At 37.0% G+C, this 15,477-nt stretch overlaps 1 protein-coding gene across 8 annotated transcripts in view; it reads left to right on the top strand.

The window, feature by feature from the left end:
- Window positions 1-15,477, top strand: part of inpp4b (inositol polyphosphate-4-phosphatase type II B) — a 111,517-nt gene that overhangs the window by 36,776 nt on the left and 59,264 nt on the right. For 7 of the 8 annotated variants that reach the window (XM_043237032.1, XM_043237026.1, XM_043237038.1 and 4 more), the window contains 2 exons: window positions 11,966-12,074; window positions 14,926-14,992. In XM_043237032.1, the coding sequence (XP_043092967.1) occupies window positions 12,012-12,074; window positions 14,926-14,992 (130 nt within the window). In that variant the 5' untranslated portion in view covers window positions 11,966-12,011. Of the gene's footprint in view, window positions 1-11,965; window positions 12,075-14,925; window positions 14,995-15,477 lie in introns of all 8 variants that reach the window. The other variant, XM_043237078.1, reaches the window with a different exon arrangement.

Here is a 15,477-nt window from a genome sequence, read left to right on the forward strand (position 1 = left end):
TGATAGTTACTTGTTGATATGTCTTTCGTGTCTGCAGCATTCATAAACCATCATCTTTATTTCATCGGTCAGCTATACCTTTTTTTTTAATTCGTATATAAAAGGTGTGTTTTTAAGGTTGGTTGATAATGCGAGCAAACAGTGAACAGTCGACTAATTCGAACGAAAAAGAATAAGCGTCGTTAGCAGCCTACTTAAAACTGTCGCGCTATTTTTTGCCTGCTTGCAAGCGGTGTCGTTTGTTCAGGAAATGCGCGTCCTGTTTCAATCTCGGATGTTTTTAGCGCTAAAAATGAAGTGCAGGATATTGGCTATTCGTTCATTCTAAAGTCTGGAGCAAGCAAGTGTATGTGTATATTTGCGCTCCATATACTGAGAATAATCGAAGAACGACTTAACTCTGCCTCGGCTTCCGCTAGTCTGCCTATCACAGCACTGCAGCGTCTCTCTCACACACACACACACACACACACACACACACACACACACACTTAAGGCCAGGCTTATTGCCTCGGTGATGGAAAAGCCATCAAGTATCTGATCCAGTGAAATACAGAGCCCAGCAGAAAAAGGGATAGGTGCGGCTGCGCTGGAGAAATACTGACACGTCACACTTCACACGGCCTTCTGATGCTGCAGTCTGCGTGTGTGTGTGTGTGTGTGTGTGTGTGTGTGTGTGTGTGTGTGTGTGTGTGTGTGTGCGGGGCTTTCTCATCTCCCTGCCTGGTTTATCTGCTGCTAGTCACCACTTGTTCCACGCCAGCGTTCGCTCAGGAAGGAATATCCATGCTTGGCCGCGGCTCTGGCTGGGTTTGATGCGGCGTGCAGATTTCAGCCCGTAGCAGAAGTGTTTGAGTTTTGTGCCGCGTTATCTGACGCTTGCATATGCCGCAGGTTTTCCGGCTCGACCTGACCTCTGGTTGTCGTCGGTGCCGGTTTGCATGCCGCGCTGGACCGGGCTGTCTGGGGCTGTCATGCGTGGACACGTTCACAGACGCGGCTCGTTCTGGCTTCTCGTGTCAGAAACCACATAGGCAGCATTTAAAGTTATCGTGGGCACAGTCCCGATGCTAAAATATAGGCAGCATAATTATTTTTTGTGCATAAATTATTTTGGTGGACAGCATAATTATCCCTTTTCCTTTGCTAAAATCTGAAGCAGTACCGCTTGCATCTTTTGCAGAGAAGACTGCGGATGAATCCATCCATGATGGTTTACAAAAAGAGATATAGACTACAAATTTTATATTGACTTTATATTTAATTATGTAAATAAAATGCAGTAATTCATTCATCGATTACTACATAATCATAATAATGATTTACGTAACGTTAAATGTAAAATTGAACAAAATAAAATTATATTTATATTGATATTTATTAATTATTTATTGATAATTATTTTCACTCACAAATTTAGTCACAAATCTGATTGGACAGAAATTGTAATAATTTGACCATTTTTAAGGCAACAAACCAATTAAATATAAAAATAAAGAATTATATTATATTATATTATATTATATTCAAATTTTCTGTATATTAAAATGTATATATTTAAATATGCGTGTATAAAAATTTAATTTTTACAGGACTTGCTATACAATTATTTCATGGTAACATTCAAATGATATAATAACAGTATTTCTGTATTAAAATAATAGTAATTTATAATGAATATATTTAAGTATATTTTGTATTTTACGTTTAGTAAATTATATAATAATTAATGAGCCACAGACAGATACACATATGTATATATAGTATTTAATTGTAAAGTATTAACTCAATATTATATTTGTTTCATGAACTACATTCTTTTTCACTTGACGTATGTTTGTGGCAGGATACCGTTTTGTTGCTAGGCTGATTGTTTTCTTCTCAATCCCTGTCAGGCTCTATATTAGCGTAATCACTGTCTGATTGTGCTCTCGCGCTGATTATTCATTTTACGTTTAATACTAACGTACGTTAATAACTCTGCTTGCCGGAGCGTCAGGTTGTTAGCTTGGCGGCATGCTAATGTGAAGCAGCCTGCATCTGTTGTGGCTAGCGTCGCGCTCGCGTTCCTAGCGCGGCTTCACGAGGATTACACGCTAAACAAACGGCCACCTGTCGGCGGAGGGGAGAGAGCTGTGACATTTAGCCCACGGCGAGCGCCCCGTCACATTTTCACCGCTCTGACATGTTTCTCATTGTTAGTGTGGAGGTATTAGACAGAGCTCCTCCACGCCGGGTTAAAATGGCTGACAGGGGAAGCGGGCTCTGACACCGGAGGGACAGGGATAGTGCTTTTAATGACTGGCCAATCACGTTTCTTCTGGTGAGCGTGTGGATTCAGGCAGTCGGGTCTCTAATGATGGCTTTTGGAAGGAACTTATTTACAGGAACGATCGTTATACGGCTGGTTGGGTCTCGCCACACTACACACAAAGGTCCTTCAGAGCTTCCTTTGACGGCCTTCACGCAGTTAGGAGAGACCTGGAAGCCTGGAGTTTATTGAAATATTTGCCAAATGTAAAACGTAACTTTTTTTTTTGAAGCCGCTGAAGCTTGAAAAATACAAAATTTAAAACGCATACAAATCAGCATCGTTTGATATACAAATCATTTATTTACTCCAATTATTTACATTTTGATATATTATTATTTTTCTTCTTTTTATACATTCCGTATATATATATATATATATATATATATATATATATATATATATATATATATATATATATATATGTATATATATATATGTATGTATGTATGTATATATGTATATGTATATATCTATATATAAATATCTATATATAAAATATATATATGTGTGTATATATATATATATATATATATATATATATATATATATATATATATATATACACTTATCGCTATTATTTTTGCAAATAAGCCAGATTTATCAATACATCATTTTCTAAAGAACTAAAGAATGGAAAGGGCTTTTTGTTGTTGTTTTTTTGTGGAACTTAAAAGGTTTTGGCATCAGGCTGTGAAGAAATGGTTTTTTTTTTGTTTTGTTTTTTTTACCCAACGTTTATTTGTAAGACGATCATGACCCCCGTGTTTTTTGTGACGTCCGTGTGTTCTAGTTTCACTGCGGCGCTGATGTGTGTGTGTGTGTGTGTGTGTGTGTGTGTGTGTGTGTGTGTGTGTGTGTGTGTGTGTATGGATTAGCAGCAGTTGTCGGAGGACATCCCTGCTGCGGTGCTGGGATTGCATCAGCTCTGATGAATCTAATCCTGGTGACTTTCAGGAGAGAGCGGGAGGAATGCTAACAGCCCAGACTGTCAATATCAATGACTCACATCAACATCCTACTCAAATCCTTCCTGGCCCACAGCGCAGCACACACACACACACACACACACACACACATACAGACACACACACACACACACACACACACACACACACATACAGACACACACACACACACACACACACACACACACACACACACACACAGACACACACACACACACACACACACACACACACACACACACACACACACACACACACACACACACACACACACACACACACACACACACACACACACACACACACACACACACACACACACACACACACACACACACACACACACACACACACACACACACACACACACACACACACACACACACACACACACACACACACACACACACACACACACACACACACACACACACACATACAGACACACACACACACACACACACACACACACACACACACACACACATACAGATACACACACACACACACACACACACATACAGACACACACAGACACACACATACACACACACACAGACATACAGATACACGCACACACACACACACACACACACACACACACACATACAGACACACACACACACACACACACATACAGACACACACACACACACACACACACACACACACACACACACAGAAGACAGTCTCAGCTCAGGTGTCAGTGTTTGACTAGTCTTATGACTAACTCAAGACGAGCTAAAGCAGTTCACATGTACTAGTAAATAGACAAATCTCATAAAACCTTAGAATCAAACTGCATGTTATGTTAACTTACAATATTAATTCTTTTTATTATAATGGCTCTTTACCACTGTTCGTTACGGTACACATTAATGCACTTTGAATGGTACCAAAATGGCGAACCCTACCACTACAACCGTCACTTTTGCATGATACATGATACATTCGTTAACATTAACTTTGGCTTATTTACATCAGAGCGCTCGAACACAAAAATATGACGGTGTATTTTATGATTTTATATTTTCACACAGGCAGTAGACGTCCCTTACATGCGTTCTTTTCTGTTCTTGTGGACTTGTGAAGCGTCATTGGCCAAAAACCCGCTACTTTTCAATACATTACTGTTGTTGTGTCGTAGAGTTTTTCACGCGAGAATTATTCATATATTTATAAAGATGGCGACTATTTGATATGATGATTCCGTCCAGTGTTTATGTGTCCGCTTGGAGCATATTCAAAAACAAAAATGTATCTGAAATAATGTAAAATATTAAAAAACTGGACATTATTAAAACTTACAAGCCTCTAGCTTGCTCAGTTGGGTGTTCACTTCTAGCGACTAACCTCAATTCGATTAGAGACCGTCTCTGCATTTAATATATTTTTTTAAATAAATAAAAATTAAAGATTAAAAAAGAAGATAAAAATAAAAGTTATACATTTAAAATTATACATTACTATCACTCTATTCTCCTATTTGATACCAATATATAATATCAAATAGTATTATCGGTATTATATATATTATATTACATAATAAATAATACAGATATTTACTATAAAAAAGCGATTGATAAAATTAAAATTAATTAAAATATAAATATAAAATAAGAACATAAAAACAAGACTCAATTTATAAAACAAAAGCTTGAAATATGAATAAAATATAAAAAATATTGTTTTTTAATAGAATCTCAATTACGCAAATGACAACACTGCATGTTATTAATTAGCAATTAATTAGTAAGAAAGTGAAATCTTAAGTGTCCTGAAAGGCATATGCAAAAATATATATTTTTTATAAAGTTTAATGACGTTTATAATGACAAGCATGATACAGTTGTACACTCTTTGTGTAATGTATTTAAATAAAACTTTACATTTAATTTTTTACATAGAATGAGGCCATTTTTTGACCATAGCACCTCGTACAAAAACGTTGACTTTTATTATTGATAGATACCAATACTGTTTAAGATCGTTTACATATAACTAATAATGACTGACTACTAAACTAGTGTTTTGTAGGAGTCTGGCGCTTTCACAGGGCCCTCTTTGAGTGCTTGGTTATGTAAATGCGCGGGGTGTAAAATATTACACAGACGCTAAAGGCTTTGAGAGTTTCTAAAAGATGCTGCGTCTCGAGCCTTGTTCTTCAGACCGAGAGCTTACCTTTAAGCTATTTCCGCCCAGCCCGCAGAACGGGTTATTTTTAGTCTGGTACCTTCTGCTTTCTTTCGCCTGCAGGAAGCCGCCGCTCGCGTGACATTTCGCCTGGGCCGAGACGCTCTCACCTTCAGCCGGGGTTTGCTGGAGATGTTTGTTGGTGGAGCGCACCGTGAACTTGCTGAGCCGATAGAACGGGTGACTTGTGAAAACACATTTTCAGCAGCGTTGGCAAACTGTGAAGGGAAGCGTTTCTCACGGGAAGCTGCCGAAAACAACACGCAGCGATGAGTCACTGATCGCCGGCGAGGGGGGCGTGTCCTCTTCCGCGTTATGCAAATGAGCGGCCGTGTGACGCGGCGGTTTGATTTCTGTTTATTTACTCCAGCACTGCGGTGTGTTAAAGGGGTCGTGGGATGCACGTGGTGTTTTTGAACACGATATTCCCCCAGTCGTTGATCGACAGCCGTGTTTTAAAGTAGACCCGACAGGTGTAGACCAGAATGCGGTCGAAGAGTTTAGGTGTTGGATGTAATCATGAATATAGCAGTCGCCATTTACTCGCCACATCTGATCCACATCAGGTCTCACGACTAAGAAAACAGCTTCTCGTTAACACTGAAGAGAGAGGGGCGGGGTCAGCAGAGCTCATTAGCATTTAAAGGGACGTGCACTGAAAAAGAGCGACGTGAATCTTATGAATGCTTATGAAATCTTAGTCTTTTATATTATTTTATTTTATTTTTTTACCATATAACACCAATTGAATTAAAAGTATTATGTTTAGGTTATCAACTGATGTAAAGGTTAAAGGTTATAAGATGATATTTGATATATATATATATAGAGAGAGAGAGAGAGAGAGAGAGAGAGAGAGATGTATTTTCTATTCCTTATCTTTCATAATAATCCTCATTTGTTTAACAATAGAATTGCAAAAAGTATTTTCAGTTATAATAAAATAATATTTTATATATATTTTTTATTTTATATATAAATATATATATGTGTGTGTGTGTGTGTAATTATTTTTTTTTACATATCACGCTTTACATTAATATAATTTGAAAGGTTATAATTAGTTTTTTTATTTTATATTATTATTCTTGGGAAAATATACTTAAAATATATGAATAGTATTATAAAATAGCAGTAGTGTGTGTATATATATATATATATATATATATATATATATATATATATATATATATATATATATATATATATATAATCTTGTTTTCATCATATTAAACTTCATTTTGTTCAATTTTTTCAGAATTTCCAAAAATATTTTCAGCATATTTTTTTTTTTTTTTTTGTTTATGGACGTTCAGATTTTAGTATTGATTTAATGACTAATACCTGCTCAGGCAGCGTAAGAATACGAGTAAAAATACCGGTCAAGGCGAGTGTTATTTTCATTATTAAGTCGGCGCTCAGGGTCCAAACACAGATTTTTTTTTTTTTTTTTTTTTTTAAAGTTGCACAACTCAAAAAGACCAACTGGAATCGAAGCCCGCTTGATATTTTTTAACATTTCTGCAAACTTAGCTTCGGTTCAGCTTGGTTTAACACATTTTTCCGTGATTTAAATAAGCTCTACAGATTTGTCCACAGAAAACAGCTTGGAGAAGTGATCTTCAGGATCCATCTGGGCCTCCTCGTGAGCCAATTCACAGCTCGCTCCTCAGCATATTATCTCATAAAGAAATAAGTGAATAACAGAATTAGCAGGTACAGGAAACGCGCAGGTCTGGTTGATAATAGAGCACAATTACTGCGCCGGATTGTGATGAGGTCAATGACTGGCTTCCTGTTTTCTGCGCCAGTGACCGGCGCTCTCATTCGATTGTCATTGATTGGAGCCCGCCTCACAAATGCCTTCGCAAATTGACTCGCAACCACAAGCAGGGCGTACATAATGAAGCTTTATGGAAATGAAAGACCGCGCCAAGCGCACGGCCTCGATTCATAAGCCTCAGTGAAATCTGTGCCGTGGAAGATCCTCAGACAAAGCTCAATGAATTGCTGAGGGAGTTTAATCTCCAAATGTTTACCTGACTTCACTAGTTTAGATGTTTCATTAGAGCGTGCAGTTTCAGCATTTCACAAAAGTGTGTGTGTGTGTGTGTGTATATATGTATATCGTTACATTTTTTTATTAACTCAAGTCATTTATTTGTCTGCTATCTTTATTACTTTTTACTTACTTTTGTGGAAACCTGCTCTATCATGTTAATAGTATCGCAATTAAAAACCACCTTTTCTTTATGCAAAATATAAATTCTCATATCTTTCTTAAACGCGTATTGCGGTTGCTCTAATAATTGCCCCACATCTATTTATATTTGTTTATTTTTATTTTATTTTTTGTATTTTTTTATAGCAATAATATGAGTTAGTAATTGTTTAATTAATTGATAATTAATATTTACCCTAATTAGGATCCCATTTTTATTTTTACATATTTAGATTTTTCCTTGTGTTCTATAATAATATTAAGAATAATACATGCATTTTTATTTTAATAAATTCAATTAAGAAATGTTAATAAATTATTATTAATAATAATTGATTAAATAAAATGTCATTTTATTTTTTTATTATTTTGTTTAATAATAATAGGCAATTTGTTTAATTTTGAATTCATTTAATTGAATTAATTATTTGTTGAATAACATTTGTTAAATGTTATTATTAATTAAATTACATTTTATTTTATAAATTTTATATTTTAACCTATTTACTACTACTACTAACAATTTATTTATTTTTAAGTTTAATTTTTATTATTTAATAACAGATTTTTTTTTTGACTAATAACTGCTCTCTGAGAATAATAAGAACATTAGTTAAAACAATCAACCTAATTATAATTTTTGTTGAATTTTGTCGAATGCAAAACTAGACATTTTCTTTATGCAAAATAGAATTTCTTGCTTGTGTTTTTAGGGTTAAATACGAGCCGGACGTGTTCTTGACAGAATTAGCGTTCGCCGTAATAATGATCTCACGTGCACGGACCGACCTATTTCTCAATTAACCTTTTTAAAAGACCACCACCTTTCTAAAAACGAAACACGGGGTCTATAACGCGTGGTTACAGCGCTCCGTCTTTGGACGCGACCTCGTTTGAGGCTGAGATTTTAACAGCCCTCAGAAAGCGACTGACGAATGACCTTTCGGAGCGCTCCGCCGCTTTAAAACGCGATAATATCGAACCGTCCTCTCGCCGCAGCCTGCGACACGGTTCCCCGGCGAATTCGATTCGTTTTATACGCTCCACTGTAAAAATAGCAAGGGAGCCGGTCGTTCATATTCATGAGTAGCTGTTGCGTAGCGTCTGTTTAGAAAAGACTGGAAGTGCTCCAAAGCAAGCATCTGCTCAGACGCTCGGTGTGTGGACGCGCTGATCGAGACGGCCATCCGAAGGCAATTACTGCTGAGTCACGAGAAAAACCACAGGGAAGAAACGGCTCGTTCATCTGCAGGGATCCAGAGTCCCTTTCACTTGTTTGCTCTCCAGAATTGTGCCAGCATTACTCATAGAGACTACCGTAAAGCCAGCCAGCTATTTTTAGCCCCGTCCGGCTTTTTATGTAGGTCAGAAATCGTAGGGTTTCTCCGCAGGTGGAGTGAGATGTACGGGAGAACTTGGGAGAAATGAAGGTAGAACGAAACTTCATGTCGATTAATCATCCGTGAGAGAGTCGACTAGCGACGTCTGAATTGTTCTTTTGAGTGGGGATCGTTTCAGTCGGTTCACAAAATCACTTTTTTGAAGGACAAAAGCATAATGAATAGAGCTGAAGAATAATACCAAGAGTCAAGAATGCATGAATTTTATTAACACACATGCAACATTTTTTTAATTTAATTTTATTTTATTTTATTTTATTTTATTTTATTTTATTTTATTTTATTTTTATTTTTATTTTTATTTTTTCCAGCCATGCATATAAATGAATATCAGTATTATTTAATGCACAGTAAATTTATTTCTATATTTAGGACTTTTTTTTTTTTTATCTAATTTTATTATACTTTTTTTTTAATTCGATCCATGAGCTAGCTGCTCACATTTTAATTTTGTGATTTAATTTCATTAAAATGTGTTTTATATTTTTTTTTATCAATTAATATATAAAATAAAGTTTATTTCAATTCTTTTCTATTATATTTACTTTATGTTTAATTAAATATTACATTTTTTGGTCATTTATTTTATTTTGAAATGCTTTGTATTTTTGCATGCACTTTGGCAGTCAGGAAGAAATAAACCCGAAGCTCTTGAGCAAAAGATGGCAGATTGCGAAGGGTATGTTGAGCTGAGAAGCCGAACTGAATGGCAGTGTTAAGCGATGGCTTTTCGAGACGCTTTGGTTGACACGGACCCAGCGTGTCGGTTGGTGAAGAGTGAGGTTAGTTTCATACATTCCACTCAAGTGCTTCTTTTCAATGTCGCTCTTCATTTAGTTTTTCACGTCTCTCCCTCCTGAATATCGTGTTCAAATTCAACCCATCTCGGTCCTTTTGTGAGCGGCTCCAATACAGCATCTTGACTATCAGGTCCTCTCTGTGTGTCCTTGAGATGCTCTCTAGCTCCAAATAAAGGCATGTATGGTTTTTTTTTTTTTTTTAGAGAGAGAAATATTAATTCTGCTCCTCCTAATTGACTCTGCTGTTATTCACAGTAGGAAATAGTGTCAGAGTCAGCTGTGATTTTAAAGGCATCATAAATCATCAGGTCTTGTGATGCCGTATGCGAGAAGATTTATGATTCTCACCGCTGCTGCTCTTTCCTTTGCCCTTTTCATGCCGTGCAGGACTTTGGGACGTGATACGTGTTTATCAAACCCAGCTCAAAAGATGCCGCGACTAACAAACGGGCAACTGTTGCCGAGTTCATGAGGAACAAGGAGGCAGCATGATCGTGCGATGATGATTTTAGACATTTTAAGAAAGAACTGTATTGCTGCCATGCATTTGAACTTGCGTTTAAGACGTGATGTTGTAAAACTGGTGCGTTTTTCAGTGAACCTCAGAATAAAAAGGAAACCCAGAATTGGCGTGAAATTATGAGATGCAGTAAATAGTCAAAATTGACTTCTCAGCCTCATAATTGTTGTTTTTTTAATCTCATAATTGACTTGGTATCTCTTCATTTTGACTTTATCTAATAACTGACGGAGAATCTGATGATTTTGACTTTATCTAATAATCAACACAGTATCTCATACTTAAAAAAAAACTCATAATCTTGACTATTTCATAATATTTAAACACAGTTTGATTATAATATATTGACATTAGTTTTTCAGTTTAACGTTTTATCTTATAATCAACATATTATCTCATAATTTGATGTTTTTATCTCATAATCGGCTTTTAGACTTTTTTATCCAATTATTGACTTGGTCTCATTTTTTATTTTCATCTCATGTGATTTAGTAATGCATTTTAAATTGTATTTTTTTTCCCTGTGATCAAAGCACAATTTCCAGCATCATTAATCCAGTCTTCAGTGTCACATGATCCTTCAGAAATCAATGTAAAATGCTGATTACTGCTTAAGAAGAATGTATTATACATTGGAAACAATTGTGCTGCTATATATATATATATATATATAAAGCTCAAAACGATGTTTTTACAGGTACCTGCCAACCACTGTGCATTTAAAATGAGCGTGCATATATATTTATATATGCTAATTTTAAATGCACAGTGGTTGGCAGGTACCTGTAAAAACATCTTTTGATGTTGTAGTATATGTGAGTGCATAATCTTCTCAAAGATCTTCTCCTGCGACAGCTTGCATAGTGAAAAACACACTGAGGTAAAAAAAAAAAATAATAATGATAGCACTCCATAACTTGTGCCACCTCTGAAATGACTTTCCTTTTCAATTAGCATCAAGCATGCCTCTTTCTTCATTAACCCCTCCAACCGCCGAGCTCCATTTTTGCTGCATAATGACTACGTGTCGCTCTCCAATTAATCCCCAATGGATAAAAAGTGCCCGCGTTTCTTTCAATCATTAAATATCCTGTTTCACTCGGAAAAGTGTCACATTACAGAAGTAAAATGGGTCGCTAACGGCGTCTCATTCAGCTCTATTAGCATAAAGCGCTAGCTCTTCTCATAACAACGCTCTCTGATTTACTGTTGTCATAAAGAGACCCAGGGCCAATTAGATTTGTCTAGGTCATGTTCATGGATGGGTAATTTGCCAATGCGCCTCTAAAGGCTGACTGGATGTCTTTTCCTCTCCTCCACGACTCAATCGAGCTTCAAAGTTAATTTGAGGTCAATCATAACCTCAGATATCAGACTCGCTCCAAGTCTGCTGGCACCGGAACAGCCACAGCTGGGGCCTGATCCGATCACGCCAAACCTGCAGCCGGTTACTACTGAGAACACCAGTAATCTCGCTTAATCAATGCTAATGTCTGCAGGATATCGATACGAGACGTTGACGCGCGTGTATGGTTGTGTCCGTGTGTTTCAGGACGGCAGATGATTCATCTAGAGTGGGTACAGTGGTGGTGAGCCGGATGAAGATGGGTGAGATCGAAGATGGTGAGGTGGAGCACTTCACCGCCGACATGCACCAGAAGGTCAGCTGAATGCATTCAACTGGTATTAACTCAACAGCACTAGTAGTTTGACTGCTTTCAGAATAGTGGAAGAGCTATATATATATGCTTTACAGACAAATCAGTTTAGCTTGCCGAGCCCATTCATGTATTTGTATTTTCTAAAACAAGTTATGGTTACACCTATTAGTTGCTTAATAGCGTGCATACCGCTAGAATATTAGCCATTTACACCCCTAATCTTACTTAATAACTAACTATTAATAAGCAGCAAAATAATAATTTATTAAGTGTATCTTAACGTATACATTTACAATACACTGAGCAATGCATTTAACTTGAATTACGTTTTTATTTCTTGAGCGCTATAGTGTTTTTATTTGCACTGAACTAGCACTAGCATAACGCTAGTAGTTCAGCTGCTTATAACAGATAGATCGTTTAGTTTAGCAGGCTAATCTATAGAATGTATTTGTTTGCCTGTTTATGTTTATGAAGTATTATTCGTTTATTAAATGTATAAGGATTGCTTTGAATTTGTATACTATATGTTTAATATGTCAAAGTTAAGAACTGTGATAGAAATAAATAAATTCTATAGATATTTGGTAGCATTTCGTTTTTACTTTGAGGCATTTATTTGATTTATTAGGCACGTTAAGTATTTATTAGGTAATACTTATTAGGTATTACGTTTTTTTATTTATACTAAACTAGCATTGCTACTCGCTCAGTTTTAGGACCAGTCTAAAACAAGTCTTTTGTAGTATATAACTAATAAGACCTTTTGAGTATGTAAGTGTTGTAGAGAGTCAGTTTAAGGCAAACGCAATGTTTACATAATGTAAATTATTCTTTATTCATTTCAGATCATTATTACGTGTATAGTTTATGCCTAGTAACACTTGTTAACTATTAACTGCAATACATTCTTGGTTTGCTGATTATTAGTGAGGTAGCTGTTAGGTTTTGGATCGGATTAGGGATGAAGGCGTTAATATGTGCTTAATTACTACTAATATATGGCTAATATTCTAGCAGTGTGCATGCTAATAAGCAACTAATAGGTGTAACAGTAAAATAAACTGTTACCGGTTATTTTTCTTTTTACGAATGACATTTTTACATTTAAATATCTATTATTGAAGGCGTTTTGTTTTTAGGCAATGTTACATTTTTATTATTCAGCTGCTTTTTTTGCGCTTAACATCATCTGAAGCAAACAATTTGTCAATGAAGTGATTGAGCTGAAATGCTAAATGCTCACATGAAGTGTGTTAGTAGCTTGCTGTGTAGCTAACTACGTTTTCAAGAGAGTTGCTTGACTGCAGTTGAACTGCTGTAAATTAAGAGCGGCTTGTCTTTTTTTGTGCGTGTGCATGCAGTTTGTAAGGGCCGGTAATAGAAATTCACCTCTCAGGACATGTCTCCAGTCAAAGATGGAAAGTGGAGTGAACACTGAGCGTGGCATCCCTGAGATTCAATTGCACAGTTGACTGAAGAAGTACGGCAGATGTTTGGAGAGCGTTTGCAGTGTGCATGTGTGTGTGTGTATATGGACATTCATGGAAAGTTGAGGAACATTTGAACTCTTGTCAGGGAGAATTGAGCATTATTGCACTGACAGACAGCATAACACCCTTCATGTCCCCTAAACTCAATAAGTTTCACTGACGCGGCCATCAGCAGAGCCCTTTAACCTTCATTAATCAGCACGAACGAGACAGACAGAGTACAGGGAAGAAAACCAGAAGGGTGTGAGAATTGTGGAGCGTTATGGAGATGGATGAAGGACATGAGAGAGGAAATGGAGGATATTTAAACTGAGCACCATTTTAATGGAGAAACTTAAAGAGATTTAAATAGAGAGCGCCTTATAAATGACAGCCCTGAATGTGAGGCGAGCTTGAGATTCAGAATATACACTTAAGTGCAGGGAAGTGGAAATACGTTGGAACGAAATTCGTGGAATTTATTTTTTTTTAATTGAAAAGGAAAGTTTGTCGAGACGTGATTTGAAGACTGGATTGATAAAACCCTGAGTAAAAGCTAAAGTTTGGAAAGTATGTAGACCTTAATGACAAATGAGTTTGCCAAGCTGTCATAATAATACGTATTTTTCAGTTTAAAATGCCCATGAAATCATTTGCAGTTTTTATCAGACACTCGGCGGATGGATGGATGGATAGACAGATAGATAAGAAGTCGTTTTTGCGCTCTACTGTAACTAGCGTGTGTCTGTTTACTGGCTCAGAGGCGTTGTGGTTTTATTTGATCTGAGGGCTTCAGAAGAGATTTTCTTTGTTCTTCATGAGGGAATATGGGTCAGGCCTGATGTATGTTTGAGGAGCATCTGCCACAGAACAAAACTCTTCATAAAACATGGCCTGATCACAACTCCTCTCTTGTTTTGGTCGTTCCCCCCCTCGAGCTGTGTGCCAAGAACCGACTGGAAACTCTTCCAGACCCATCCAAGGTCATGAGACCTAATGAGACGTGAAGACTCATCCGTCATCGCACTAAACCCTGATGCGGGCGATGCATTTCGAGTGATTAGGCCTGGAGCGCCGCGGCTGATGTTGATGGAGGGTCGTGTTTGTCTTGAGCTGCCGTGAGGGTCTCTTCTCTCCTGGATTGCTTACATTGGCGCTCTGGGATACTTGGAGAAGTCCTCTATTATCTGAGCAGCGGTGCAGGTGACAGCTTGTCACTGAGCCCTCGGCTCAAGAGACCGAGAGAGAGAGAGAGAGAGAGTCACGGGACGCTGTCTTTAACTCGCTCGTATTTAGAGTAGTAGTCATCATGCTGATGTGTAATAATCGGGCCAAATGAGCTCCACTCTCAAATGCGCGATCTCGTTTTCTTTCCACAGTGCACGCTGGTGTACGAGACGCCACATGGAAGTGTTAACGACAAAGATAACGGACCAATAATGAATGCGGTGAGTGGAAGAATCCTTTATATTTTGTGTTTGGAGAAAGGTTGCCAGGTTGTTTTGAATCAATCGCCCGATGCATTAATGTTATGTGACCGAATACTAAAAATGGCAGTGCTGCTTGGCATCCACAAAATGTACATGAACCCAAAAAATATACATCCGTGTCACACGTTTAACCCTGGTGCGACCTTCTGGACATTTCTGTACTTTTCAGTTATGATTTTCTTTATCATTTTATTGCCAGATGCATGCGTTTTGGCACAGGTGTGTATTTTTATTGGAATTTTACTATTTCACTTTAATTTCCTAATCTGTTTTCCGCTGGGTATACAAAATTGTTTCTCTCAGGATCTTAAGGACAAAAACGTCCCCATTGAAACTCATTAAAACAGCTTTTTTTAATCTCAGTGCCTGTTCAGTGATCATGTTCTGTTGGCAAGTCTATAAAATAGATTTTTTTTACTAGATGCCATTTTTCAGGTTTGG

Source organism: Puntigrus tetrazona, chromosome 1 (genome assembly GCF_018831695.1).
Source record: "Puntigrus tetrazona isolate hp1 chromosome 1, ASM1883169v1, whole genome shotgun sequence".
Classification (NCBI taxonomy): Eukaryota; Metazoa; Chordata; class Actinopteri; order Cypriniformes; family Cyprinidae; genus Puntigrus; species Puntigrus tetrazona.